At 34.1% G+C, this 26042-nt stretch overlaps 1 protein-coding gene across 1 annotated transcript; it reads left to right on the forward strand.

Annotated features, from left to right (window-relative positions):
• Positions 1 to 2006: 2006 nt before the first annotated feature.
• Positions 2007 to 24767, forward strand: LOC137398519 (sulfotransferase 1C2-like). Its single transcript, XM_068084638.1, has 8 exons — positions 2007 to 2052; positions 15871 to 16059; positions 17499 to 17705; positions 19875 to 19930; positions 20718 to 20897; positions 22415 to 22567; positions 23012 to 23066; positions 23991 to 24767. The coding sequence occupies exons 2-8, from the start codon at positions 15876 to 15878 to the stop codon at positions 24098 to 24100; spliced, it is 945 nt and encodes a 314-aa protein (XP_067940739.1). The 5' UTR covers positions 2007 to 2052; positions 15871 to 15875; the 3' UTR covers positions 24101 to 24767.
• Positions 24768 to 26042: the final 1275 nt, after the last annotated feature.

Raw genomic sequence — 26042 nt, forward strand, 5'->3', positions numbered from 1 at the left:
TCAGGTCTGTTTAAACAGTTTCAAATTTTGCTATTTTACTACTCTACCATACTCGGACCAGTAGGAAGAAAACCTCACAGACTGGATGTCTATGATGTCTATGTCTAGCTGCGGAGAGCACTTTAAATTCTGATTGTAATTCTTGTCACCACTAGCAAGCCTTTTTTTGGAAACTGAAATCCAACCTTCTGATTGTAGGAGCTTCTAGTTTAGGAGCTCTAGGCTACTAGGTCTTGACTCATAGTAATAACCATACTGAAATACTCTGCTGATGTGACACCTCTTTCATGTCTAATATATGAGAGTGAAGCAGAACAAAGAAAGGACCAGAAGAGCTCGTGTGACTTACAATCGACAGTTACAGTTAAAGACGAACTAGCACAAAACTTTAGTAGATTTTATCAGAAAATTATCGATATTTTTTCATCGTTCGCGGTGATTTTTGATGTTTTCAGGTGATCTGACTGTCAGGATGTTTCAAGATTAAAATTGACAAAACTTGAGGTGCTAAAACGCTCAGAAAAATATGTGCAGAAATGACATAACTAAATCGTTGCTATAGTCGCTATCGGCTATTCTGTTCAAGTTGCAGCCTTACAAGTTTCTATTCTCTCGACCTCATTACAGCTATAGATGTCATCATCACATTTTTGTTCTATCTGAGAGATTTTTATCGCAATTAAGTTTTGTCAATTTTAATCTTGAAAGATCCTGGCATTCAGATCACCTAAAGCATCAAAAACAATCACAAATAATAAAAAAAAAACATCGATGCTTTTCGATAAAACTTAATAAAATTTTGTTCAAATTCATCTTTACGAACAAGTAGTGGATACTAAGCTATCACTGCGTTTCCATGACCCGCATAATTCGCAAATTAGAGCCAATCTGCAAGTTATCCGCGTCATGGAAACGACATAAATCCGCAAGCTATCCGCATAAATTCGCAAGCTAAGCGAGTTTTGCGGATCCGCAAAACTTTATTGAATCCATTGTGCTTGCGAATCATGGAAACGGTACTTGCGATTAATGCGCATTAGATTATCGTTGGCTATCACATTAAAAACATGCTCACGCTTCAGTCGTTTTTATTTCGATTTCAGCAGTCTCAATGCACCAACTTTCCGAACGATCGCTGCTCAGCTAAGCGTGACAAGACTGCTTAGCTATTTATAAAGTCATTAATTAGGCTAATACTTGTCCTATGGGGTCAAGTACTGGTGTTAAATCCACATCGCCAGGCGTTCATTGAAACCCTGGATTGCTAAGTAACTCCACTTGCGGATCATACGAATTATGTGAAACATGTGGATTAAGCGAGTCATGGAAACATAGTGTATGTTACGGTACCTACATAACCCTGAAATTGTAGCTGCTCTTTGCTACTGCTAAGGTGCAAGCATTTTAGGCAACAATTACTTGTGTTAATAGAAACTTACTGATGGAAACTATTATAGGAAGCTTTTATATAAAAGTTATTATAATTACAAGTATATTTTACTAGTCGTACAAAACATTTACTTTTTAAGTGCTTGGCATGGCAGAGCAAATATTCTGCAGTTGAACTATTAGAATACTGTCTTTTGATTGGGTTGTTGATAGAATCTGTCCATAATGCTAAAAAAAATAGTTTTGGCCTTGCATAAGTAGCCTACATATTAAAAAGTTTAGCAGGATTTAAATTTAACATAAATGATGGGAAAAGAAAAAACTATGAATCATGCTGCGTGTGGAAAAGCGGCTAGTAGCTCAGAGATCAGAGATTAAGTTGTCGACCACACACAGAATGAAGTTAGAATATGGCTATTTGGCATTAAGCCACAAACCCAATACACTAATCTTCATGCTGAGCAAGTTGACAAATTGAAACTTCCCTGCTTGAACTGTTTTGCTATCATGTTCATAAGCATGAACTGGTTTTGAAAGTTGGAAAGTGGGCGGTGCTTTGTCCTTATTGAATCGTATCTGTAGCTTTCTGAATGAATGCATTCATTTGCTATCAGAATAGCGACGGCTTCAGTCTCTCGACGCTACTAGGCTCATACAAGTTAGGTAAGAGATACACTTCTCATGTATATAAGCTGCCATTTAGTCAGAAAAATAGTTATTTGATGTTTAATAATGATCTGTCTTTCTTCAAGCTTTTCAAATATCATTCTAAAAAAGTTCCACATTAACTGCTTTTCTTTGTTATCCTTACTATAATAAGAGCTATGTTTGTTCATTTTTCAAAAGCTTGGCTCAAAGGGTACAAAAAACCAAAACCTTACGCAGGGACCAAACTTGGATATTCGTGTTTGAAGTCAAGCGAGCTACCACGGCGCCACTTGATAACCTTTCTGCATCTAAGAATAGTTCTACTAAAAACATACCTATTAGACCATCCAAGCTCTCACAGCACAAGGGAATAGTAGCTGATAACCAATTAAAAATATTTTCTGTTGTGCAGCCTAATATAAAAGGATTTTTACGACGTTTGCAAATCTAACAGCTTTAGTAACTTTTACTATATAATTTTTCAATAATACAAATCATAAATTAGCCTGTGGTTTCGAAAACAACATAATACAATTTTACCGCTAAAAATAGCACAGTTTACTTACTCTAGAAAGTTTTAAAACTTTTTTACAAACACGTTTTTGATCAACTCCAACTCTTCTAGATTTGGAATTGGCCATAAATTCTAGGTTATGCTAGAACCGAGTTTTTCAATTAAGTTTTATTGCAAACAATCTACAAGCACTTCAACCTTTATATTCAGGATTTCGTTTTTTATCATCTCCTGCTTAGCCCTAGTTTTAATATTGCGCAAAGCAAAAATTGGATTTTAATATTCAGGAGAAGATAACTTCAATTTTCGTATTTAGGAGAGGATAACTCTAGATAAGTAGTAAGCTTACAAATTCGTTAGGGCAAATTGGGTGCTAAACATCAAACAAAAGCCACGTACATTTTACACTTGAAACAACGCATGAACTCTGTGTTTGATTACTTTACTCTCTTGAATTTAAACAATTATCCCAAAGTCTGAAATCAATTAAATATGTTTGAAGTTCTGACATTCCTAAAACAGTTTGCTTGTCGCAGGCTTAATTAATTCAATTGAATTCAGCTTTAGCCGTGTGTTTCTAATACAAAAGATTGAAACATAGCTTAGAGTGAATAACTTTATTTCAATCACCTTGTAAATATATTTAATTCACTCTTCCGCTACCATGAGCCGATGCATCAACAGTCGCGGTAATAGAAGTACAGACCATAAGCTGAAGAACCTGCTAATCAATAGGGTTTCATTATTCTTTTCATAAGGAAACCTACACACTAGCTAAACTAAATAAATTTTGTCTCCAATGAAACAACCTTGTCGCTATTCACGTGCAACCAATCGGAAGTTTTTTGCTTAGTAATTCCATTTTTACTATTTTTCAAAATGGGAAAACCAGATCAACTACCATTATGGCAAAAAGAAATTCATCGCACTCGTTTAATTCAAATGAAGCGTCAGAAATATTGCGAGTGTGGGATTCAGGTGATTCATTTTGTACTTATCTTGTAGAAAATATTGTTCTGAATAAGATGCATTTTACAGTAAAACAATATCTGCATTGATTCTCGAGATACTGCATAAACACCAGCAGTATATCAAATTTTCGAAAACTAGTATGAATTCATTTGGTCAGAATAGCGAATTTAGCGCAGTAGTAAAAGATTTAAAAGGCTAAACATAAAAAGAAACTAGAAACAATATTAGATCATACATGCTGGAATACGTTTTAAACCCACATCCTAGTTAATGTTGCTTAAGAATAACTTAATAGTCAGATCAAAGTTTTTCAAATCAAAGCATCCATTGCAATTGATGAGCATAAACTTTCCACAAATGGCATCCTTCTACCTCAATCAGTATGATCAAGCGCAACGAAACCTAACATCTGATTGGACAAATTATTGTTAGCAAAAGCCTGGTTCACTTTATTTATTCAATGAATGAATTAGAATGCAACAAATAAAATTTTGTGATTTTGAGACAGGAAAGAAACAGGGCCATTGTTAATGGTTGATTCTGACCAATATGAGCGCTCGTTACAACTATAAGTTGCTCAAGCTGGGATATGGACACATCATAAGCCTTGAGACAGTTGACCAAGTGTTTGAAAATTAGTTATACTAGTACGATGGCGGTCTAGTGCACAGAGATTGTCAGGTGTGCCAATAAAGCACATATAATAATTACTTTCCCAGTTAATGTATTTTGAAATGTGTTGAAGTGATCTATTGGCACAGGTGGTTGATTGAGGGTCTACCAAACAGATGGTTATGAGTTCAAATCCTGTTGAATGCATTCTTTTTTTCTAACTTCTAAATGTGACTTTAACAGATGAACAGACAAACCTAGGTGTTATAATGCTGTAGCAAAAATTATTGGTTGAATTAATAAAAAGTAATAAAATTCATGAAAACGCCTAATTTTTATTTGAAATTCTTCTTGAAAAAATATTCTTCAGCATTTTTTGGTTACTATTTTATTTGGTGCATAACAAACACTGCAAGGTTTTATGCATGTGTTATTGTTTCCATGTTTTATTAGCAAATTTGTATAAAAAATATTTATATATTTATATAAATATTCATACATTTATACATGTTAATATATTTATACATATTAATACCTTTATATGTTTATACTAAAAAAGTAGAAAAGACATTTAAAATATAGTTCATTGTGAAATTGGTCAACTCCTAAAAGTCAAGAATTTGGTTATACAGTATATAAGGCTTTGGTAGATTTCTGTATGAAGATAGTTAGATTGTAAGAAAGTGCAGGTCAAAGTTAATATTTAACTACCAGCCACCCACTTGTAAGAGCGGTCAAGAGTATAATGTTTAGACCATCTGACATGCTAACAACAGATTAGGGTTCAATTCTCGAAAAAAGCCACTGATGGTGGCAGGAATGACATCCAATTGTAAAGTACTCTCTAAAACTGGGCGTGTTTTCAGTTGTTGAAGTTTCCTAGCTACTAGACTCATACATACCACTTCAAAGCCACAGTCATGGTTGTGAAAATGCTCTGTGATTTTGTTTGGACATGTATGACATTTTCAACATTTTCCAAATGTCTGCGACATGTTCAGTCATTTTGTAAGAGTTTATCCCACAATGCTTTTAAACGCGCGCATAGGCTCTGCAGACAAACTGCTTCATAGTCGACCAAACAATCGTGGAAAAGAGAATTAATCTTCCATAAAAAGTTTTGTAACAAGTAGACAACGCCTATTAGTTCATCTTTCACCTCATCACATAGTAAGGAGGCAAGGTAGGCAAACACAGAATGATATAATTTTGCGAAGTCAAAACTTTGCCCATGCTAAGAAAAGTTATAAGAAAAATTCAAACTAACAATCAATATCATGAACTAATTATAGCGATCAATATTCTACAATATGAATATAAATATTTTATGCGTTGCCATTTTTTTGTTTATTATTGTTGTCTGGCATAATTTAAAGACAATTGTATTTAATGAAAGTATTGCCAATGAAGTAACATAGAAGTTCAACAGCAGACAACGTTCAATAAGCAAACAACGCAACAGAAATTCAATAAGCAGACTACAAACAAGTAATGCAAACGCGTCTAATGTTGACAATCTTAGGCGATTGCGCCATTTACTATGTGGATTCCTTACATGCACTCTGGAGGTACATACCAAAATATCTTTCATGAAATACACTTAAGTTTGCACTCTGAATATTGATAAAAGAAGAGTTATTTCCTCGATGCTGCTTTTAGTGACATGTTACAGATACTGAAATAACTCTGTCAAAAATCTGCAGCTAAATCTAATAAAATCATTTAGCGTATAATAAAGGCGTTTGCTTTAATACAAGAGTTTGCTAACCGCTGCATAAAACACTGAAATTTTCAAGATCTCAGGATGTAACCTGTAATGATATATTGCCTGCAATTACATTCATCCACAGCTGATGACTCTGACTCACTTCCTGTGCTACAATATCATGACTGAGACAAAAACTAGCTTATACGTTTTAACAAATCACTCTTTTTTATTGTATGCCTGTTGGCCTGTTAATATTCCTAAACGTTATGCATTTGCACATATTTTTGCCAACTTTATTCACACTTCACAAGAATATGCTGTGTGCTCTCCACCGGGTTGTCAGAAGTATTTAAGTTGACCTCTCTGTTTAGCCTCGATGTTCTCTTCCTGGTTCCCAATAACCAACCTTTTAACATCCACCTGATCAAAAATTCAAGAATTTGCTTTTTTCATGCATTACGGGTAATTGCCCTCAATAAACACATTCATAGATTGATATGAAAGTAGTTTGTATGCAATTTGTGTTTGAAATCTACATGCCCACTGAGAGCTATCGATTAAAAGCAACAATAGCTTAAATAGAAAATAGCTGAAAGAGTAATTGAAAACAAGAAAACAAAAAAAGCTGTTCAATGCCAGAATTATTGCTAGTTGCTCTTAAAACTAAAATATGCCTGCTTTAACTAGCCATGTAAAACCAACACATAGATAATCTGTAATAGCCCCATTCTAATCTAACAAACAAGTACCATCAAGCTACTCATGCAACCTCTCAATATCACTCATGTGGCCAACTCTATGAAATGTGTAATGGTTAAAAACTAAACAACTTGTAGCAGCTGTGAAACCAGAGGCTAGGACACAGGTTGGCCTCATCTGAATTGAGAATTGTTTAGGTATTTAGCCATTGTTTCATCAACAATGATCTTTTAGAATTTATTGTGATGTTTGGGGCGTATTCAGGCGACTCTCAGTAAAAATTGTTGGCTTTGTGATACTTTTATGATGATTAGTTTTATCGTAATCAAAATCTCACTCTACCTTTTGTAAAAGGGTGTGAAAATCTTTCTAGAATAAACTTGTTTGTCTCTCACGAACTGAAGAATCAATAGGTGCACTTAGAGGAAGCGTAGTGCAGTTTACCCTAAGTACAAGTATTTGTTTAAGGTTTTGCATTCCATTGGCGCGAGATAATTTTTGAGAAATCTTGACAATTTAGGAAATGATGAAGGTAAGGGAAGGGTAAGGTGATATTTGTTTATTGCTAGTGACTATTGCTAGCTACAATGACCAAAAGCTTCTATAGAACACTTTAGTCGTATGTCGTAATTTTTTAGTGATCCATAGTAATGACTGTTTTTTGTCTATCACACATTCTAATATAAGCTTTTTTTAATTTTATGGAGTTTTAATTTTTAAAAATTTAATTTAATTTACAGAAAAGTAAAGCATGGTTTTAAATTTTATTGGCACTTGTGAGACTAAACATATGCTTGTCATTTTTCCCCATTCTAAGTTAGACAAGTTTTCAACATTTTGTAGTTGTTATGTAGCCGTTATCTATACTTTTACACTTCGGAAAATAACATATATATCCCCATCCTCTCCCTCTTCAGGATATACTTTGACAACTTTGCATGCATGAATAGCAAGCACTTGTTATGCCTGCAAAATATCATTTAGGTCACTCATTTAAGCATGCCAATACCTAACACCACCTATTCTGATTGGGCTATAATAGCACCCTCCGATGCCTAATTGAACAGGTGCCACATTAGTTTTTTCCTTATAGGCTCAATTATTCCAGATGAGATATTAATTGCATGGAAATAACAGATATGACTACATGTTGTCTTTCAGAATACAGCTCATATTTTAAGTAGGTTGTGTTGGCTACCTATTTCTATAGAGTCTCAAGTGTTTTACTTTTGTACTTGGTGAAAACAGACTAAAAAGTGGTAAATAAAATTGCCAATCATGCACAATAAGGTAACTTTTGATAAAATTCTGTGGCTGGCTTGCAAACCAGAATACTTTATTCTCACAAAATGTTTTAGAATCTTTGTAATTTGTTAATAATTTATAGTTATTTACAAATGAAAGGGAATAATAATAATAGGTAAGTCCAAAAAGGGCAATTTACTCCTGGAATATGCTAAAACACTCGAGACGGTTTTGGATATCCCAGGTTGGTTGGTTTGACCCAAGTTTAAAAGACACCAACATCAGTTTAACATCATGCTGTGGTAACTAGCCGTAATAACAAATAGCTGAATTGAGATCTCAGAAGGTTTCAAAGTGACCCTGCCTTTTTTCTCTGACACAGCAGCTTGATACAAATCCTTGTGTTCCAATTAAACGACTATAAAGCATCTGCCTATTCCTTGATCTTGATAAGCAGGTGGTTTGTTGTGTCTTAGATATCTTTAGTGATGATGTACCTTGCAGGACAGGCTTATTCTACACTGACTAAATACATGTGAGATTAAGGCAAGTGTCAAATTGACTAAACTTATACACTTCAAATGAATCAGAGATATAGGGTTGTTTTAATCTTCAAAAATATTTTACACCCTAGTTACTAAGCTTAGACTAAGTAAGCTGAATTTAACAAGTTTGAGTTACCTCTAAACTCAAGAATCCGTTGTTTTTTGTGTGACATCATTCTATGAGTGTGAGACAGTGAAATGTTGGGGTCCGCCATCTTTGAAGACAACTTTTACCGTTGAAAATACGAAGCGTTTGCAATTAATTTTCGCGAATGACGCGATGTTAAAAATTTTTAATTGGAGAATCTCAATATAAACTCCAGATAATACAAAAAATACTATTCAGTAACGTAAAGTGACCAAAAATGGCGATTGTTGGTCTACAAATACGGCACTGTTTCCGCGAGCGCATGTGCAGACAAATTGATGACAAAAAAGAAAATGAAGAATTGTAACTCCAGTTCTGTAATTATATTTAACTGTTAAACACTTATAAAACTGTACAGACTCTTTATCGTCATTCTGATTAGCAAGTGACACTCTGAGGTTTTTAAGCTTTCGAACAGAATGATAGAAATGGACAAATAAATTGTATGACAAGCGAGGAACCAATGCACAAATATCATTAACAATCTTAGATGTTCTTCAGAAATATGCAAGTAACATGTAGCATTGCAACTTTATAACCCCCATCAGCCATTATCAAAATAGAAGCAGAAAATAATTCTTTTTGTAGAATAGTTTGTCAAAACTACAACTTTAAAAATGCAAAGCAATCTTTTATAAAGAAATTTGATTAAATTCTGTACTATTTCTTCAGGATCAACATAATATAACATAGCAGGTGGGTGAATTATTATCCTGACACTTGGGTGTGCTGTGAGAGATAGGGTACAACTATCATAAAATGTTGGAGATTAGTGATTAGCTAACGTCTTCGATTTTTGAACTGCAAAGTTGTATGTCACAAGTTCAAATCCTGTTCAAAGCAGTTTCTTTGTCATATGTTAACGATGGTGTTGAATGGACACAGCTGTTACCCCGTTTTGTAAATAGAGGGGATATAGCTCAAAGTGTTGTCAAAATAACAACATAGCTATATATTCAACCAACTAGAAGCTTGATGTAATGGTGTAGTGGTTAGAACTTTGGACACAAAAGCCTGCAAGTCAGTGGTTCAAACCCAGTTTTGAAAGTAAATTGCTCCTGTGCTTTGGAAAGTAATGACAGATTCCATTCAATAAGAAACCACCTCCCTCCCAAAAAGGCTCCTAATATAGCAATTCAATATTGATATAGCTATTATATGCAATTATATTATACACTGTAGCTATAATATGAGTTCATAAGTATAGCTGCCTAAGAGATGGGAGAGTTTGCCCAGCGGCTTGAATTTTGAAATACTTGAAGACAAAATTGCTTGGGATCTTGCTGACAGATGGCTTAGCTAACTAGGTTAGGGTAAAAATTCTATAAAAGATGTTAAATAAAAAGTTCTATATAAATTCCATTAAACTAAATTTAAAGTTAATTTATTTTAAAATGTTCTAATAAGATCAAGGTCTAGATATCAAAATTTTGGACGAAGTTTTGAAAACTATCGGAAAATAAGTTATTTATGTCCCGGTGTTACTCTTATCACATTAGCCACTTGATTTGCTGATTTGTAAGACCATAATTGAAAGGAAATTGCATCGGAAGGAAATCTTCTTGGGGTTAACTAGATACTTTAAACAACTAAATGGGATCTTGAGATAGTAATTTGTTTGATATAGTAATTTGCTATTCAATAAAAATCTCTCTCTTGCAAACAGTCGCATCGAATGTGACTGTATACTGATTTAGACTTTTTCACTGTCTTCCACGGAGCTCTGTTTTCTGCCTTCTTTTGCCATCTGCTTGTGTCTAATTCTCTCAACTACATGTTACACTTAGCTACATCGTGGCATCTCAGCCTGAGTCTGCCGTGATAGGATGTCTGCCATGGATATGGTTGCAGCTTATCTTAGGAGTTTGGATTAGGATTTTTAGCAAACCAAGTTACAACTGTTTTAATGACAAGGTACCTCAGCTGGCTGCAAAAGGCCTGATAACCGATTTGTACTCGAAGCACTTAGCACGGGTTTTTACTGCAGCATTATACAAGAGCCTCATTATGGGATCATATTAATAAAGTAACTGTTGACACCACTTCAATTATTTAGTTTTGGTTGAGTTGTGTTAAATGCTGCTTTTCACCTTAATAATTTAATAGGCCGTAATCATTGAAAAAACTGTTAAAGGCTTCACGTTTCATAGCTTAAGATCCTTACACAGTAATCCTCTTCTTTGCTATTAATTGTGAATGGGCCTCCAAATTAACAAAATAAAAATCTGTAAAATAGAAACTAATGGTCTCACTATTTCATTAATTGTAGGTATTTTTTTCTTTTTCTTAAGTTCATGATACAGTCTTATGAGTCGTCGGCGCTTGACAATATAAAGGATGTTTTCACATTTTGAAATTCACAAATGTAACAGGAAAACATCAAACACTGATGACGAAATTACACTCACAGCTGAATCTCCCTGAGCTTGTGAGCGAGATATATTTATATATTTTTATGTTCTATATATTTTATGTTTTATATTTTATATATTTTTATGTTCTTTTAGCTATTTTTAAAGAATTTTTGAAGAATATTGTTTTCTCAGGAAAGGGCTAAAGCTAAAAAACTAAACCTCAATGTTACAAGGGGTGGCTTACATTTCATCAGTCAAAACATCAATATTTTGAGAGGTGCGAGTAAATAAGTGTGAGAAAATCTAATTACTTATTTGTATTTCTGTTATTTATTGTATTTGATATTTGTTTGTTTATCGAGTTCACAAGCTTGAAGCTTCAAAATGATATTTAGTTTATATTGAATTGTGTTATTCTAAATTCTAAAGGCAACGTACTGCAGCAGCAAGGGGTTCCTTAGCTATGAAAATCTTTTCATCATCGGTGCTGTCCTTATTCCAAGTTAACACAGGATGCTGTCGATTACTACCGTCAGCATGAAAACAAATATTTTTTATTAAAAGTGGCTGACATGCATGAGTACAAATGCAGGGAATTCGGTGAGCACAACATAAATGCCACATGCCACTTAGATTAAGGCCAGCTCACACTATGTCGCCGTTTGCCAGCGTTTCCCTTGTGGCGTTCATCGTCGATTATGTGAACCGTGAATCGAAGGCATCCAGGATGCATCGCTGACACATCAGAAGAGTTTGCAGCTGTCAAACTTTCCTGAGGCATCACTGAGTATTGACGATCGCCTTTCAAATGTAAACCATTTTGACGATGGAAATTCGTGGTCGTGGTCGCGATTTATTCAAATCAGTTCATGATAGTTGCTGCGGGACTAGTTTTTTATTCTCACATGCAAAAAAAGAGGTTTCTTCATGAAAATAAAAAAAAAAAATTGTCGCGGAGTATGTCCTGATGCAAACGCGGATAAGTTTGTGATAGTGTGAACATAGTTATCATCAACGATCACCGAAGTATTGTGGCGTCAACACCGAAATATGGTGATATAGCGTGAACTAGTCTTTAACAAAGAAAAACACTTAATTCTTGCACTACTCACAACAAGGTCCGGCGAAAAGAAAACCACTACAATCATGTATATATAGTTATTTGAGATAACAAATCAAAGCCAAGCCTTTTGCTCTGGTTTGTTCTGTTTACTTAAGCAAATGTTTTCAGACAGTAGAATGATCCGCTTATTTTCCAAAGTTGATTGTCTTTAAAACTATTGAAATTTGAGCTTGATTATAATGTTAATATTATGTTAGCTCTGCTTACACTAGAGCAATTAATGACCACTTTCAATACACAGATGCAGTTATTATAGCAAATAGAACTGTTTTAATGCTTGCCTATTATTCCTTCGTTGAAATCATAAAAGGCTAGGAGGTTGTGACCAATAAAGTGGATGCTCACAATCAGAGACATTATCAGTAATTAGTGATTGATCATGTAACGGCCCTCCCAGATTGATAGTAAATAGTCTCCTACGAATAAAGTCGATTATTTTGTATAAATATTTATTTAGCACCTTAAAACTACAGACAATAAGAAAAACTTATTGCAACACAAATAATTTAAAAGACTACACACACATTTTCAATAATTGATGAAAAAGGTTACTAATAACTGATAAAAGACATGAGAAATACGAGCATGCTATATAAAATATAATGGTAAATAAGGTATTTCTTTCATTGTTTTAGAAGAGGCGGGATAAAATAAAAACTGTTAACATACAACAGTGTGATAAAAATGCTAAGTTTCACACCCTTGTAGTAAAGATATATTTGTGAAAAGCACTTCAACAAAACATAACGCATAGTCAAACAATTTAAAAACATCTTGCTGTTGGAGTGACAATACATAAGCAGCCGAAGTTTAGTCACTAGTAATGTCATTTACTAGCGGTTAGAGCTTACTTTGGTAAAAAGACTAGACTGCGTCACTAAATGCGACCATCCACAGGTCAATAAACAGCGAGGCAGTCTTGTCAAACTTAGCAGCATTTACAACATTAGTGCATTCGAACTGCTAAAATTGAAATTAAAATGACGTAGGTGTGAAAACATCAAAAAGGAATAGCCTGCGCAATATTTTAATGCATGTCATTAACAAGTGCTGTTTCCATCATTCACAAGAAAGAAACATTCAATAAAGGTTTGCAAATAGCAAAGCTCAACTAACTTGCACATTTTTGTCGTTTCCATGATGTGGACCTTTTTTGCGGATTGGCTCAAACTTGGGCATTTTGCGTGTCATAGAAACATAGAGAATGACTAGACCAGCAGGTGACTGTAAAGTCAATAAACTAGTTACTTAACTGAAAGGGAGACTGAAATTATGCAACTGAAAATTCTTTGATTTTTTATGTTCATTCTGCTGGGAAATGGGTGAACGATTTCTGTCTTTGTAATTAGCAATCAATCAAAACAACCAACACACATGTATTAACTAGGATTTGTCCTCTCCCCATAATTTCAGCCATCCCTGGAATAATTGATTCGTCTATTGAGTATAAAATATATTTATGGATTAGGCAACCAAAGTAACTTTCAAAAGTAAAACATCTATGGCAATCTCAGGGTATATTTGCCCATAGCCCACTATGTGTGCATTGTGGGCTATGCATGTCCATCCATGGCCCACTATCAAATAGGTTCATGCGTATTATTTCTTCCCTCATGTACCCACATATTGTCCAAACTATTGTAATGCATTTATAATGAATCCACATATTTTCTAAACTATTGTAACTTTTTCATTATGCACTCACATTTTGTCTAAACTACTGTAAATATTTTATTATGCACTCACATTTTGTCTAAACTATGGTAAATCTTTCATTATGCACTCAAATTTTGTCTAAACTACTGTAAATCTTTTATTATGCACTCACATTTTGTCTAAACTACTGTAAATCTTTCATTATGCACTCACATTTTGTCTAAACTACTGTAAATCTTTTATTATGCATGCAAATATTGTCTAAGCTGTGCAAAGGCATGCAAGAAACATTTTGAATATTAGATGGATATGAATTGAAAAGCATGACAGCATTTTTTTCAGCATACTGAGAAGTTGCTTTTTCTTGCTAAAATAAAATAACATGGCTATAACATAAGGACACCTTAATAGCATGCTGAATGCATTGAAGCACTTTAGTGAGCCGCCAGCAACAGAAAAGCCTTAAATGGACCGCTGGTTGTAGATATTTGCAATGCATCATTCTTTTGTTCAGATCTAGCCGAGTGTTTTTATTAGACCGGATAATTTTCTTTACAATCAAAACCAGTTTATCTAAGCTCTCAAATTAAACATTTTTTCCTATTCATTCTAGCTCAATCATGTAGAATGGCCAATGATAATCAATTTGATACACTAATGGCACCATTATCGAGACTATTACATTCGACACACTCCCTTTCAAACGTTTCACTCTTTCATCATAGAGTTTTGCAGCGGGGGTAGTTTGGTGTCATTTGACTAGCCTTGATACACTGCTGAATATAAGGAAATATACAAGCAGCATATTAATTGAAGCTTATTCTAGTTTATTCACACTCAATTTAAACAAATTGTAAGTGTCGTAATATTTAGTTACAAAAATAAAACGAATCCAAATTTTACTTTGATGTTTAAAGCCAGGTTTTCAATTGAGTAGGTCTTAATATTCTTTTTAAAACTTGTTACAAAGGATTTGCAATGTGGTAAATCACTTTCAACAGCATCTCTAATGGTAAAGAATTAAATACCGTATCTAGCCAAGTATTAATCACACCTGGACTATTAACCGCACCCCTATATAAAACGCATCTGTTCTATTTAAAAAAAACTGATAATAAAACAATACATAGGCCACACTTTTTGTAGGCCGCAGAACTCATAATAATGCTTTTTATCACGACAGCAACTTTGCTGGTTAAAACGGAACAGCGTCGTTAGGCACTGTTCCATATTAATCGCTGCTTCTCAGCCCAGCGCCTAATGGAACAGTACAGTTTTGCACTGTTTCGTTTTTTCTTTTACCGCTAGAGGCAGGCGCGCATCCAGAGATTCCGGTTAGTGCAACACTAGCAAAGAAAGAAAAACCACAGAAAAGCTGCAGCCTCTAAATAAGAGCATGGCTCAAAACGTCTAAAAAGTAGCTGCTCATAGTTCGAAAAATACGGTATATATACTCCTAAACATAAGCATAAATATATTGAAAGAACACAAAGCAAAACTAGATAAATTGCAAGCAAAATAATCACCCAAGTCTAAGGTTGTACGAGAGCTATAGTTGCTTTTTGCCAGTTGTTAGTTACTAAGTTATATTGTTATTTGTTGGTTACAAAACTTATTCTGTTGTTAACTGTTTGCTAATTGTTAGTTGGTAGTTTGTATTTGTTAGTTTCTAGATGATAGTATTTAAGATTTATTTGGTAGTTTTGAGTTGTAAAGTTATATTAGTCATTTGCTAGTTGCTGGTTGCTTAGTTTTATAGGCTATATAATGATTGGTAGTTGCTAATGTGTTTTTTGTGAGTTTCTAATTGTTAGTTTCTGCTTTCTAATTGTTATTTGCTGGTTTCTAATTGTTATTTGCTGGTTTCTAATTGTTATTTGCTAGTTTTCTTTTTTATTTGCTAGTTGCCAGTTGCCAGTTTACATTTACTAGTTGCTACTTGTTAGTTGCTAAGTTATATTTGCTAGGTGCTAAAGGCTAGTTACTACATTTAGCCAGACATTCACTCTATTTGCCTTGTTTTTAAGCAAACTTAGAGACCATTTTCTGAAGCTTGTTGAAAAAATTTATCCATAACACAATAGCTCTCTGACCGTTTCTACAAGAGTCATGTTTTTCTAGAACGGACTCAATACTCAATACAGAAAGTATTTTTTCTTGAAACTGATTTTAAGTTAAATGTTTATACGATTGTGAATTTAAATGTAAAATCATCGTCATAACTTCGAATCAATAGTGACATTCAGAGTTTTTATAGACGAAATGGAGATACCAGCGCATCCTAGAGGTGGCAAGGCAACCAACAAGTACGTCACTAGTGAAGATGGTTCTATAAAGATCCCAGCCATGGTTGTCGATGCTGATGCGTTTGAGGGAGTTTATGCGGCGCTAAAAAACTACAAGTTTAAGTCAGAGGATTTCCTGTTGACAAGTTACCCAAAAAGCGGTAAGTTTTACTTGTCACAAATTTTTAGTTTGGATTAAATGCATTTGTTTAAGGTCACATATAATACTCTCTGAGGTCACATGTAATGCTGTCTAAGGTCACATGTAATACCGATTAAGGTCACATGTAATACTGATTAAGGTCACATGTAATACTGATTAAGGTCACATGTATTACTGTTTAAGGTCACATGTATTGCTCTTTAAGGTCACGTGTATTGCCGTTTAAGGTCCCATGTAATGTTGTATAAGGTCACATGTATTGCTGTTTAAGGTCCCATGTAATGCTGTTTAAGGTCCCATGTATTGCTCTTTAAGGTCACATGTAATGCTGTCAAAGGTTACATGTAATGCTGTCAAAGGTTACATGTATTGTTGTCTAAGGTCACATGTATTGCTGTTTAAGATCACATGTATTGCTGTTTAAGGTCACATGTATTGCTGTTTAAGGTCACATGTAATGCTGTTTAAGGTCACATGTATTGTTGTCTAAGGTCACAGGTATTGTTGTCTAAGGTCACAGGTAATGCTGTCTAAGTTCACATGTATTGTTGCTTCAAAAAATTTAAATTTAATCTAAAACACATTTGTAATATGAAAATGCACATTGAGTTGTAACTCGATGTACATGTTCATAATACAAATGTGTTTTAAATACCATTGATTTTTCTGGCAATAGAAATTATGAATGCACCTCAGAATTAACATGTACCCTAGCAGCACCGCAGTGGTGTAGTTGTTAGCTCTCTGAACTATGAAGTGGTAGGTCAGAGGTTCAAGTTATCAGTGTGGGTCTTTGCACACCAGAAAAATATCTGATACGAGACTTTGCTGTTCCTGAACAAATTCCCCTATTTTAAAGTTTATCTATTTCAATATTCTCAGAGTATATTTTATTCGATCTTTTGTACATCTTTCATTGATACGGAAAATTAACCTCAGTATGCCTGTGTGTGCATACATGCGGGCGGGCAGGCAGGTCTGCATCTGCCTGCGCATGTGTGCGTGTAGGAGTGTGCATGTGAGTGTGTGCAAGCATTCATGCCAGTGTTTGTGCATGTGCATGCATGTCTGTTAGTCTGCACAAACATTTTTAATTTCCATATTTAAAAACAAATACTTAGTTTTAAATTCAGTCTGGTTGCTGAGAACCACAGCCTTTTAAACACCCACCTGCAGGCAATCAGAGCAAAAATAAAGGAAGTTCCGGACGTTGCCAGGCTTCCTGCTAACGAGTTTATATAAAATTTGGAACCCAAATGAAGCCGCATGTTCTACTATAAAATACAGAGGGGTTTACCACTTACAAATAAATCAACTTTTCTTAAAAATGAAAACAAATTCAAAAGCTGTCATCAAAAACCTAAAAAGTTAACTAATTTGGTAACATATGGTGATATTTGAAGTTTTGTCAAATTACTGATTTAGGAAATATTGTAGGAACCAACTTTACATGGGAGATAATGACCATGCTGCTTAGAGGAACATCTGAATACATAAAAGAGTTTAAAGCTCTCTGCATGATGGATTTGTTTCCTGTGAACAAACTCGATGACGACAAACTATTCCCATCTCCAAGAGTGCTCAACACCCATTACAGATTTGAGGCTCTGCCAGAGACATACCAAAACCAGAAAACTGTTCTCAGTAAGAACTTCACATTTACTAGTTTAGCTGAAGATGAGCTTACGCACACTTAGTAGATTGGTGGTAGTGTGTTGGCAGAGCTGAATGTTGCGGGATCAAATCCTTAGCGAAGCAACCCTTTTTCGACTTGCAACCATAGCTTCGGGCAAACACGGCTCTTATTACAGGTTCTCAGCCTAAGTTAAACTTTTTTGGCAGGAAGCATTATGACTTTGGTTTTATTAAAACTTTATGACAGCGGAAGAAAATAGAGCCTTTGTTCCAAAAAGCATCTCGATGTATACAAGTTACCGGTGTTGAATTACACTGAATTTTAGCAGATTTTATCAGAAAGTATCGATTTTCTTGTATCAGTTGCAATCGTTTTTAATGTTTGAGGTGATTTGACCACCAGGATGTTTCAAGATTAAAATTGTCCAAACGTGATTGCGGTAAAAACATTCATATCAACTAAAAGTGTGATTAGTTGCAAAGAAACTGACAAACTAGAGAAGCATAACAATGCAACTTGAATGCAAGAGTCGACATAAACTATAGCAACAATAGCAGATCGAGATGCCATTGTGTACGTATTTGTGGCTTTTAACTGTGATTAAGTTTTGTCAATTTAAAATTTGAAACATCCTGGCTGTCAGATTACCTTAATTGTCAAAACATTTGCAAATGATAAAAAAAGTATCGATAATTTCTGATAAAATTCACTAAAAATTTGCGCAAGCTTATCTTCAAGTACCAGCCTTGTTACATCAGTTAAACAGTTCAGTAGATGTTATAAAGTTTAGCATCACCCTTTGACACATTAGAGTTAATCTGTTAATCTATTAATCTGAGTTAATCTGTATACAAATATTCAATCTTTGTCTTTCGTCTGTCCAGTTATAGCGATAAAGTCTTTGGAACGAAAAATCAACTTTGCTTTGAATTTGAACTTGGAATCTCCAGGCCCGCAGACCGACGAGTTAGCCCAATTCCCTACACTGTTTTTGTCATACTATGGAATAGTAGGGCACATAGTTGTGCATCAATTGCAAACATAATAGCATGCTTCAAGTTCATGATTATGTTGTGTTATTGATTATTAAGCATAACATACCACCACAAGCTGGATTCAGATGTAGGAACCAACTATTATTATAGTAAGTTGCTAGCTTAAGTTACACAAATTAGTTGGGTAATTATTTTAATACTCGTACGAAGCCGAGCAATCATTTAGCTTTACTATAACAAAAGCATGTCCATCCGTCTGTCCAAAGACATGAATGGAGATAGCAAAACAAGATCGCATCATACGGGATTCAAACTTCCAACATTCTGAATACCAGCACCCTATGACCTAGGCTACAAATTTGCTTTGCTTGAGTTCTTGATTAGTTATGACAGCCTTATTCTCTGTGTTATACCAGCACACCTGATAATCTTACTAGCTTACTAGCCCGACACTAGCAAGCTGTTCGATCGACCACTTAAACACTTCCTGGAATAGTTGTGCACACTCTAATTCTCTGTGCTTTAATTTACATTAAAGATGTTGTATTTCATTTAGTTTCAAATATCATTAGATTAATCAACTCTTTTGCGGCTGCATTAGATTCTGATAGAACGATTATTCTGCCAAAATTAATTCAAAAGGATTTTCGGAAAACTGATATACCGCTAGTATTCAAGCAACATCTCCAGAATCAAAACAGATATCATTTTACTGTAACATCTTATTCAGAAAATCTTTTTCCTAGTGGTGTATAAAATTGTTTAGTGAATCTCATGATCACAATTTTTCTGACGCTTTCTTTGCATTGAACAAAACGCGGTAGGTTTCTTAATGCCATGACGATAACGATCTGGTTTTCCGGTTTTGAAGAATAATTAGAAATGGACTTGTGGGCTTTGTAATAAAAATAAAACTAAAACCCTATTGATAAGCCAATACATCGGCTTGCTGTAGCAAAAGAGTTAATGAGCCGGGAAAAGATAATTTTTTTTAAATTTTCGCTGATTGCTAGAAATATTTAAAGAGCATTAGATCTCTTTGTAGTTTTGAATTAAAATGTAGATATGTATTTACTATAACAAGAGATTATCTCATTGTCAAATTTGGATGTTTAGTTTTATGTTTAGCTCTATGGACTCACTACTACTAAATTTCTTTTACTCTATTATTCTGTATTTTAGTTCTGAGAAATCCAAAGGATGTTTGCTTATCATATTTTCACATGGAGTCTCAGATGGTAAGATTTTAAAGATACTATGTGACTAAAGTAGTTGCGTGTTCATGTATGGAGTTCTTTTGTATTTTTTAAAAGCTGCCAAATAAAAATATAATGAAGATAAATCCATAAAACTTTGTTTAATACGGTGAGGATAACCTTTTCAAACAAATAGAAACTTTTATAAAGTTCTAATACCAATAACTTAGCCACTAAATATTTTAGAAAGTTGATCCTTACAAAAGTTCTTCAAAATTCCTGATGTAGAGCATAATTGCTTTCTTATGGACAAAACAACCCCTAATTTTTAAATGATTTAATTATCACTTATTACGTATTTTGGTGTAGAACAAGGAATTGCATTATTCATGAGAAGACAATTCCAGTTTTTCTCCAACAGGGTAATTATTAGATGATCAAATTGAAAAGATGTGCTTAGGTTTTATTGAAATTATCCAACTATTTGGTTAAAAATGTAGAATCTTAAGCTGAAACCACTTCGCTTGTATTAATTTTGTGAATTTTGTAAAAAAATCTGTTATGCAATAGCAAAAGGCTCAGTTGCTTAGCTAGATTAGACACTTGGGTTAAAAGTTTGCTATTTAAACTTGGGAGTTTTCCCATTACTATCATACAAAATGAATAGATTTAAAAGATCATCAAAGTATTTCTTGCAAACTAATGAGTTTGGTTTTGACAAAATATCAAAAGCTCATATATAAATTAATAAATACATATATAATTCATATTGGAGTAACATAATATAAAGATATTGAAAGGCATTTATAAATTTTTGTTCGGCCTGTAGTGGGACATGATTGGGAAGCAAGTTGGAAACATGGAAAAAATGACGCTGAGCAAATATATTAAAATATTTCTCTACGCTGACGACGTGCCATTTGGAAACTTCTTTGAGTTTGTCGAGTACATGTGGAAGATAAAAGACCAACCACACATTCACCTCGTTTATTATGAAGACCTCATTTTGGTAAGTATGATCTGTTAGAGAGTGTTTCATTGTATTCATTTTAGGCTGATTGAAGCCAGTTTCGTGATGATGCTACTAGAAAGCATTGGTAACTATATGGAAGAAGATAACTTCAAGGTGTTAATCATTTGAGAGCACCTTTTTGTTGTTTTGTTAAGTTCTGATTTGCTCAATAGTGTCCCATTGTATTGACTTGGATCTGGTTGAGGCCTATTTTGTGCTAATACTACTAGTAAACACTGCTGTATATATGGAAGAAGCTAAGATAATAACTTCATTGTGCTATTCTTCTTGAAAATTTCATGAGTGGTTTTGGTAAGTTTGATCTGCTAAAGAGTGTCTCATTGTATTTGCCTAGATCTGATTGAGGCTAATTTTGTGCTGGGGCTACTAAAAAGCGATTATACTCTATGAAAGAAGAAAAGACAACTCCATAATTTATATTCCTTTTTAACATTTTACAACAAAGTTAGTGGCTGAAAATTACTTAAAACTATATGTTTCTCTGCTATTTGCTGTTTTATTCCGGTTCATGAACCTGAAAGCCAAGTCTTTTATACTGTGTTTCCATGATTCGAATGTATTCGGAGTTGCTTCTACTTCATATCATAGAAACAGTGAAATCAGAAGGCGTTCGACCATATTTCGCTTTGCTAAATTGATGCAGAAAAACTGTTGTCATAGATATGTATACTATTTCCACTGAGCTATTATTTGTCCACTTTTTGTTTAAACAATACTCATATCAATCCTCAAGCTTGCGTTTTACATATTTTATGCATTCATTTCTAATATTATTATATTAGTTAGACTATTCACTAGTTTTTTAGTTAGACTATAGTTTCTTTGCGGTCCTTTTTTTTTTGTACACCGCTTTTTAGTTAGTTTACTTGCCGTGGTACCTTGTGGAAAACATATTGTAAAATATGACTATTGATTACCACAATAAAGATTGCTCATATATATATGCAGAGACTATTGCTATGAAAGCTTTATTTGACACCATAAAAACACCAGTGCTGATGGATCCCAATAAATAATAATAAAAAGATCAGCGTTGCAATCAATTATAATCAGACATTCTGGTTTAGTTAATGCAACTAGTTGACTAACATGAATTGAAAAGTCACCGTGACTTGAATCTAAGGCTACTTTAATGAGTTTGGGTTTGAGGAATACATTGTAAACCAATAAAAGATTTATATAATGCAACTCTGAATTCTTGAAATGGTAGGGTGTGAATTCGTTCGCAGTGGGCAACTCTGAACCCGCTTGACGCATGGAAACACACTGATAGTTTTGTAGTTATGAGTGGTCAAAGAACACCCAGGCCAATAACTTTGGTTCAAAACATGACCATTGCAGTTGATATGAAACGTTTAATATTATCTCTATTAAACCACTTTTGTAACACCAAAATTAACATGTGAATGCATCTCTTCCAAGACAAAATGGTTTAATCAGATCATTAGAGCAATTTTTATCACCAAATGCGAAATAGTTTTATGTGCTTGTAGAATCCGGTAGAAGAAATCCAAAGGCTAAATGAGTTCATGGGCACCAACCGATCTCCAGAACTAGTTCAAGAGATTGCTGACGCTACTAGCTTTGCTAAGATGAAACAAGGAAAATCTACCCAAGGTCATGATACCAAGGCTCTTCTGGATGTTGTAAGTTTATACAAGTCTATGAATGTGACATTAGCAAGGCACCTTAAAAACTACCTTTAAGGCTATGCTGATGTCTATGTAGAGTGGTTGAGAAATCAACTTCTGGATTAATTATTCATGTTGCTGTTTATTGTTTACCCAATGTTTACCACCAACAGAGTTATAAATAGGATAGTTTTCAGGTTATAACTATATAAAAAGTTTAAAACGTTGTTATTTAAAAAACCTGATTTCAACTTTCTACAAAACCAATTTTATAAGAAAAGCCACTGCCAAATTTTGCTGTTAGGTTGTGTTTTTACCGTCACCTAAAATGTTTCATTGCCATGAAACAATCCACCGTTGAGAAGCTCTGCATTGATATTTCGGTATTTTTGAATGACATGTAGATTGTACTAATTATTGCAATAGTAACGGTTTTTATACATTGCTACTGTTTTGTAGCTTCGCACAGATGAGGATACCATGAAGGGTACATTGGCACTTATGTTTAGGAAAGGTAAGACAACTTCATAAACAGCTTTATACACTTTGATTTGTGAAACCCAACCTAATGTTTAAAAACAGTTTATTTAAACAACAAAATGAGCCTTTTTATAAATGATTTAAATTATCGTAATTATGACCGGCACTAAAAGCAAATTTTTTAAGCCTAGTTTTGTTATTTCATATTAAAAAGTGTATAACAAGGGAAAATGTTACAAATGAAGTGTGCTAAAATGGTTTTATAAATTCTCTATTCATATTGCTAGCTAGTCTGGGAATTGCGTTAAAGTAACTGTAGATGTGGTAGTGGTTAACACTCTGAACTGTAGAGGGTTAAGTTAGTGGTTCAAGCGGTGATACAGGATGTGTTTAATTGCTCATGTGGTAAGGGAGAGGACCCTCCCAGAAAAACTCTTGAATAGATCTAAGGGAGATCCTCCTTAGGGCAATTGTGACCCAAATCAAAAAGAGTAGTTTATGAAATCTGGAAACCTGGCTTATGGCAGAATACACTTCACTCATATTTGTGAAAGAAAAATGCGCAGTAATAGTTTTAAGTTTTAATACCTTATTACATTGCATAAAATACAACATACAGTGACTATTTTTTCAAACCACAACAAAATCATCTGCATAAGATGATCTAGTGCAGAAAATAATGAGAGCAAGGGTTTTCACTAAAGTCAGATGTGTCAGGAAGTGTTTGTTCAAATAGCCGTGTGTGACCTTTTACTTTGTACAAAAACTGGGATTGGATGATATTGCCTATAGTATGTTTGGTAGGTTTGGTAAGGAGTTTAGAGGATTCCCTTTGCCCAAGAAATTAGCTTCCCTTACAGTAGCTTTTTCTCAACTCAAGAATACTTGTTAAAACAAATCTTGTATTTACTGATGGTGTGTATGGATTTGCTTATAAGAATGAAGTAATTTTTTGCAGGTAAAATTGGAGATTGGAAAAACAACTTCACTGTTGCTGACAATGAGCTCTTCGATGCGTATTTAGAGCAGTGGACCGGTGGAAAAGACATCCCTTTCCGATATGAATAAATTCGTTTTCAAAACGCAACTCAACATAATGCGTTCTCAATTTTTATATTGTTTACTAATTTCTATCGCTCGCTATCTTTGCATCAGACAAGAAAATGTAAATAGGTTTAACTTACGAGATGAATTTATGCACTAACTGGTATTTTGTGACAGCAATTAATTTGTATTCAATCAATTGTTGTTAATTGGGTCTAGACTTTTGCTCAAGGCTAATATTAGAGTTGTAGTACATTTATAGCTGACTAGGGAGTTGTTTTTAAATTTTTAAAAAATTTTGCACATTATAACCAAGGGTTTTTTAAGATTTGACCAGTATTTTTAACTCTCTAGATGTGATGCCTGTTTAAAATTTGCTGCCTGTGTAACCTCATTACTTTGTTTAAATAAACTAACATAACAACATTTTTACCTTTGACTTTGGAGCCTAAAGTTTGTGAAAATAAAAAAAACATCAAATTTATTAAATTAGAGAACTCCCTCAACTTGAGAAATGCTCAAAATTGACTTAAGCAGTGTAAAAAGAAAAATGTTCAGAGCTGCCAGAGAAGAAAATTCAGCATTCACCTAATAAAAAATAAATTTTGATGTATTTTTAAGATTTCTTGCTACAAATGTATAGGAATTTAATATTTCAATATACATCCTATGAACGACATGCGTTAGACCTGCATGATTTGTCTCCCCATGCCAATTAGGTTATAGACCTAAACTTCAATCGAACACTGTTTATAACCGACACACATGATGACTCACCACTCTGTCAAATGATGTCACAATAGCTTGTGGTTAACCTGACACCAAGGGTAGACAAACTCTTCTGATTGATTAACGGTTAACTGAAGGAAGTTGTCACTCCTCTGATATATACTCACCATGGAAAGGTAATGCCCAACACGCCACGCGGGTTAGCATTATCATGGTATAGAATAGAGCTAGAGAGCCTGAACCCAAGGTAGAGCATTACATTTACATATTCAAATCTACAAGCGTCGTTACCAAAATTCTAACAATATAATCAATCTTTGCCTTTGCTGCAGAACTAACCTACCAAAGAGCTATTCTATTTATGATACAAATAATTGGTTATGACAAGTGTTCAATGGGAGAAATTTATATCTACATTATTACAATATCAAATTTAAAACATAATAAAGAACTTAGCGTAAAGGATAAGTCAAGGTTTGGTGACTGGGACCTGTGTAAGAAGAGAGACAAAGTTTAGTTTTTTATTAATTATTTTGAATTGAAAGCAAGAACAGTGAGCATATTAACCAAGGCTGGCCTCAGACTGGTTCTCTTCTTGCCGAGTATGTAGCCGGCTATACTAAATAGACATTCTGATGAAACGCTTGTGGCATTTACATACATAACCTTTCTTGCGATAGAACCTAAATTTTTAAACTCATGCTGATGCGTGGACCACCATACGTTTACCTCTATCGCTGGAAGACATTCCATAGCAAGGAAAAATTCTATCTAAAATAAAAATAATGTTACCCATCAGAACGAGGGAGGAAAACTAATGCCCCAAACGCAAAACCACTGAACTGCTGTTTGGGGCATTGGCGAAAGCTTACTCAATCTCAATAAAGGCACTCATGATAGCCTTAATGCCCTGTTACCACACAATATATAAGATCTGCACAGTTCTGCCTGATGACAATTCAAATATAGATCATTGAGACCATGTGCTTTGTTTGAAAGCAAGCTTATGCTTAATGACAGAAAATAACAATTATATTTAATGCCTATCAGCACCCTCGAAGAAGCAATATTGTTCATGCATAGATAGATATAGTTTTACCTTGCATCTGGTTGCCTTGTCTGGATCATCCACAGCTGTCGCTGTAGCAAGGGTAAAATTTTTCTTAAGGAGTATTGTCGCCAGTGATTTCTCCTGAACTAAAAAAATTACACCCAAAAATTTGATTTACGGTTCAAA

This window comes from Watersipora subatra, chromosome 6 (genome assembly GCF_963576615.1).
Source record: "Watersipora subatra chromosome 6, tzWatSuba1.1, whole genome shotgun sequence".
Taxonomy (NCBI): domain Eukaryota; kingdom Metazoa; phylum Bryozoa; class Gymnolaemata; order Cheilostomatida; family Watersiporidae; genus Watersipora; species Watersipora subatra.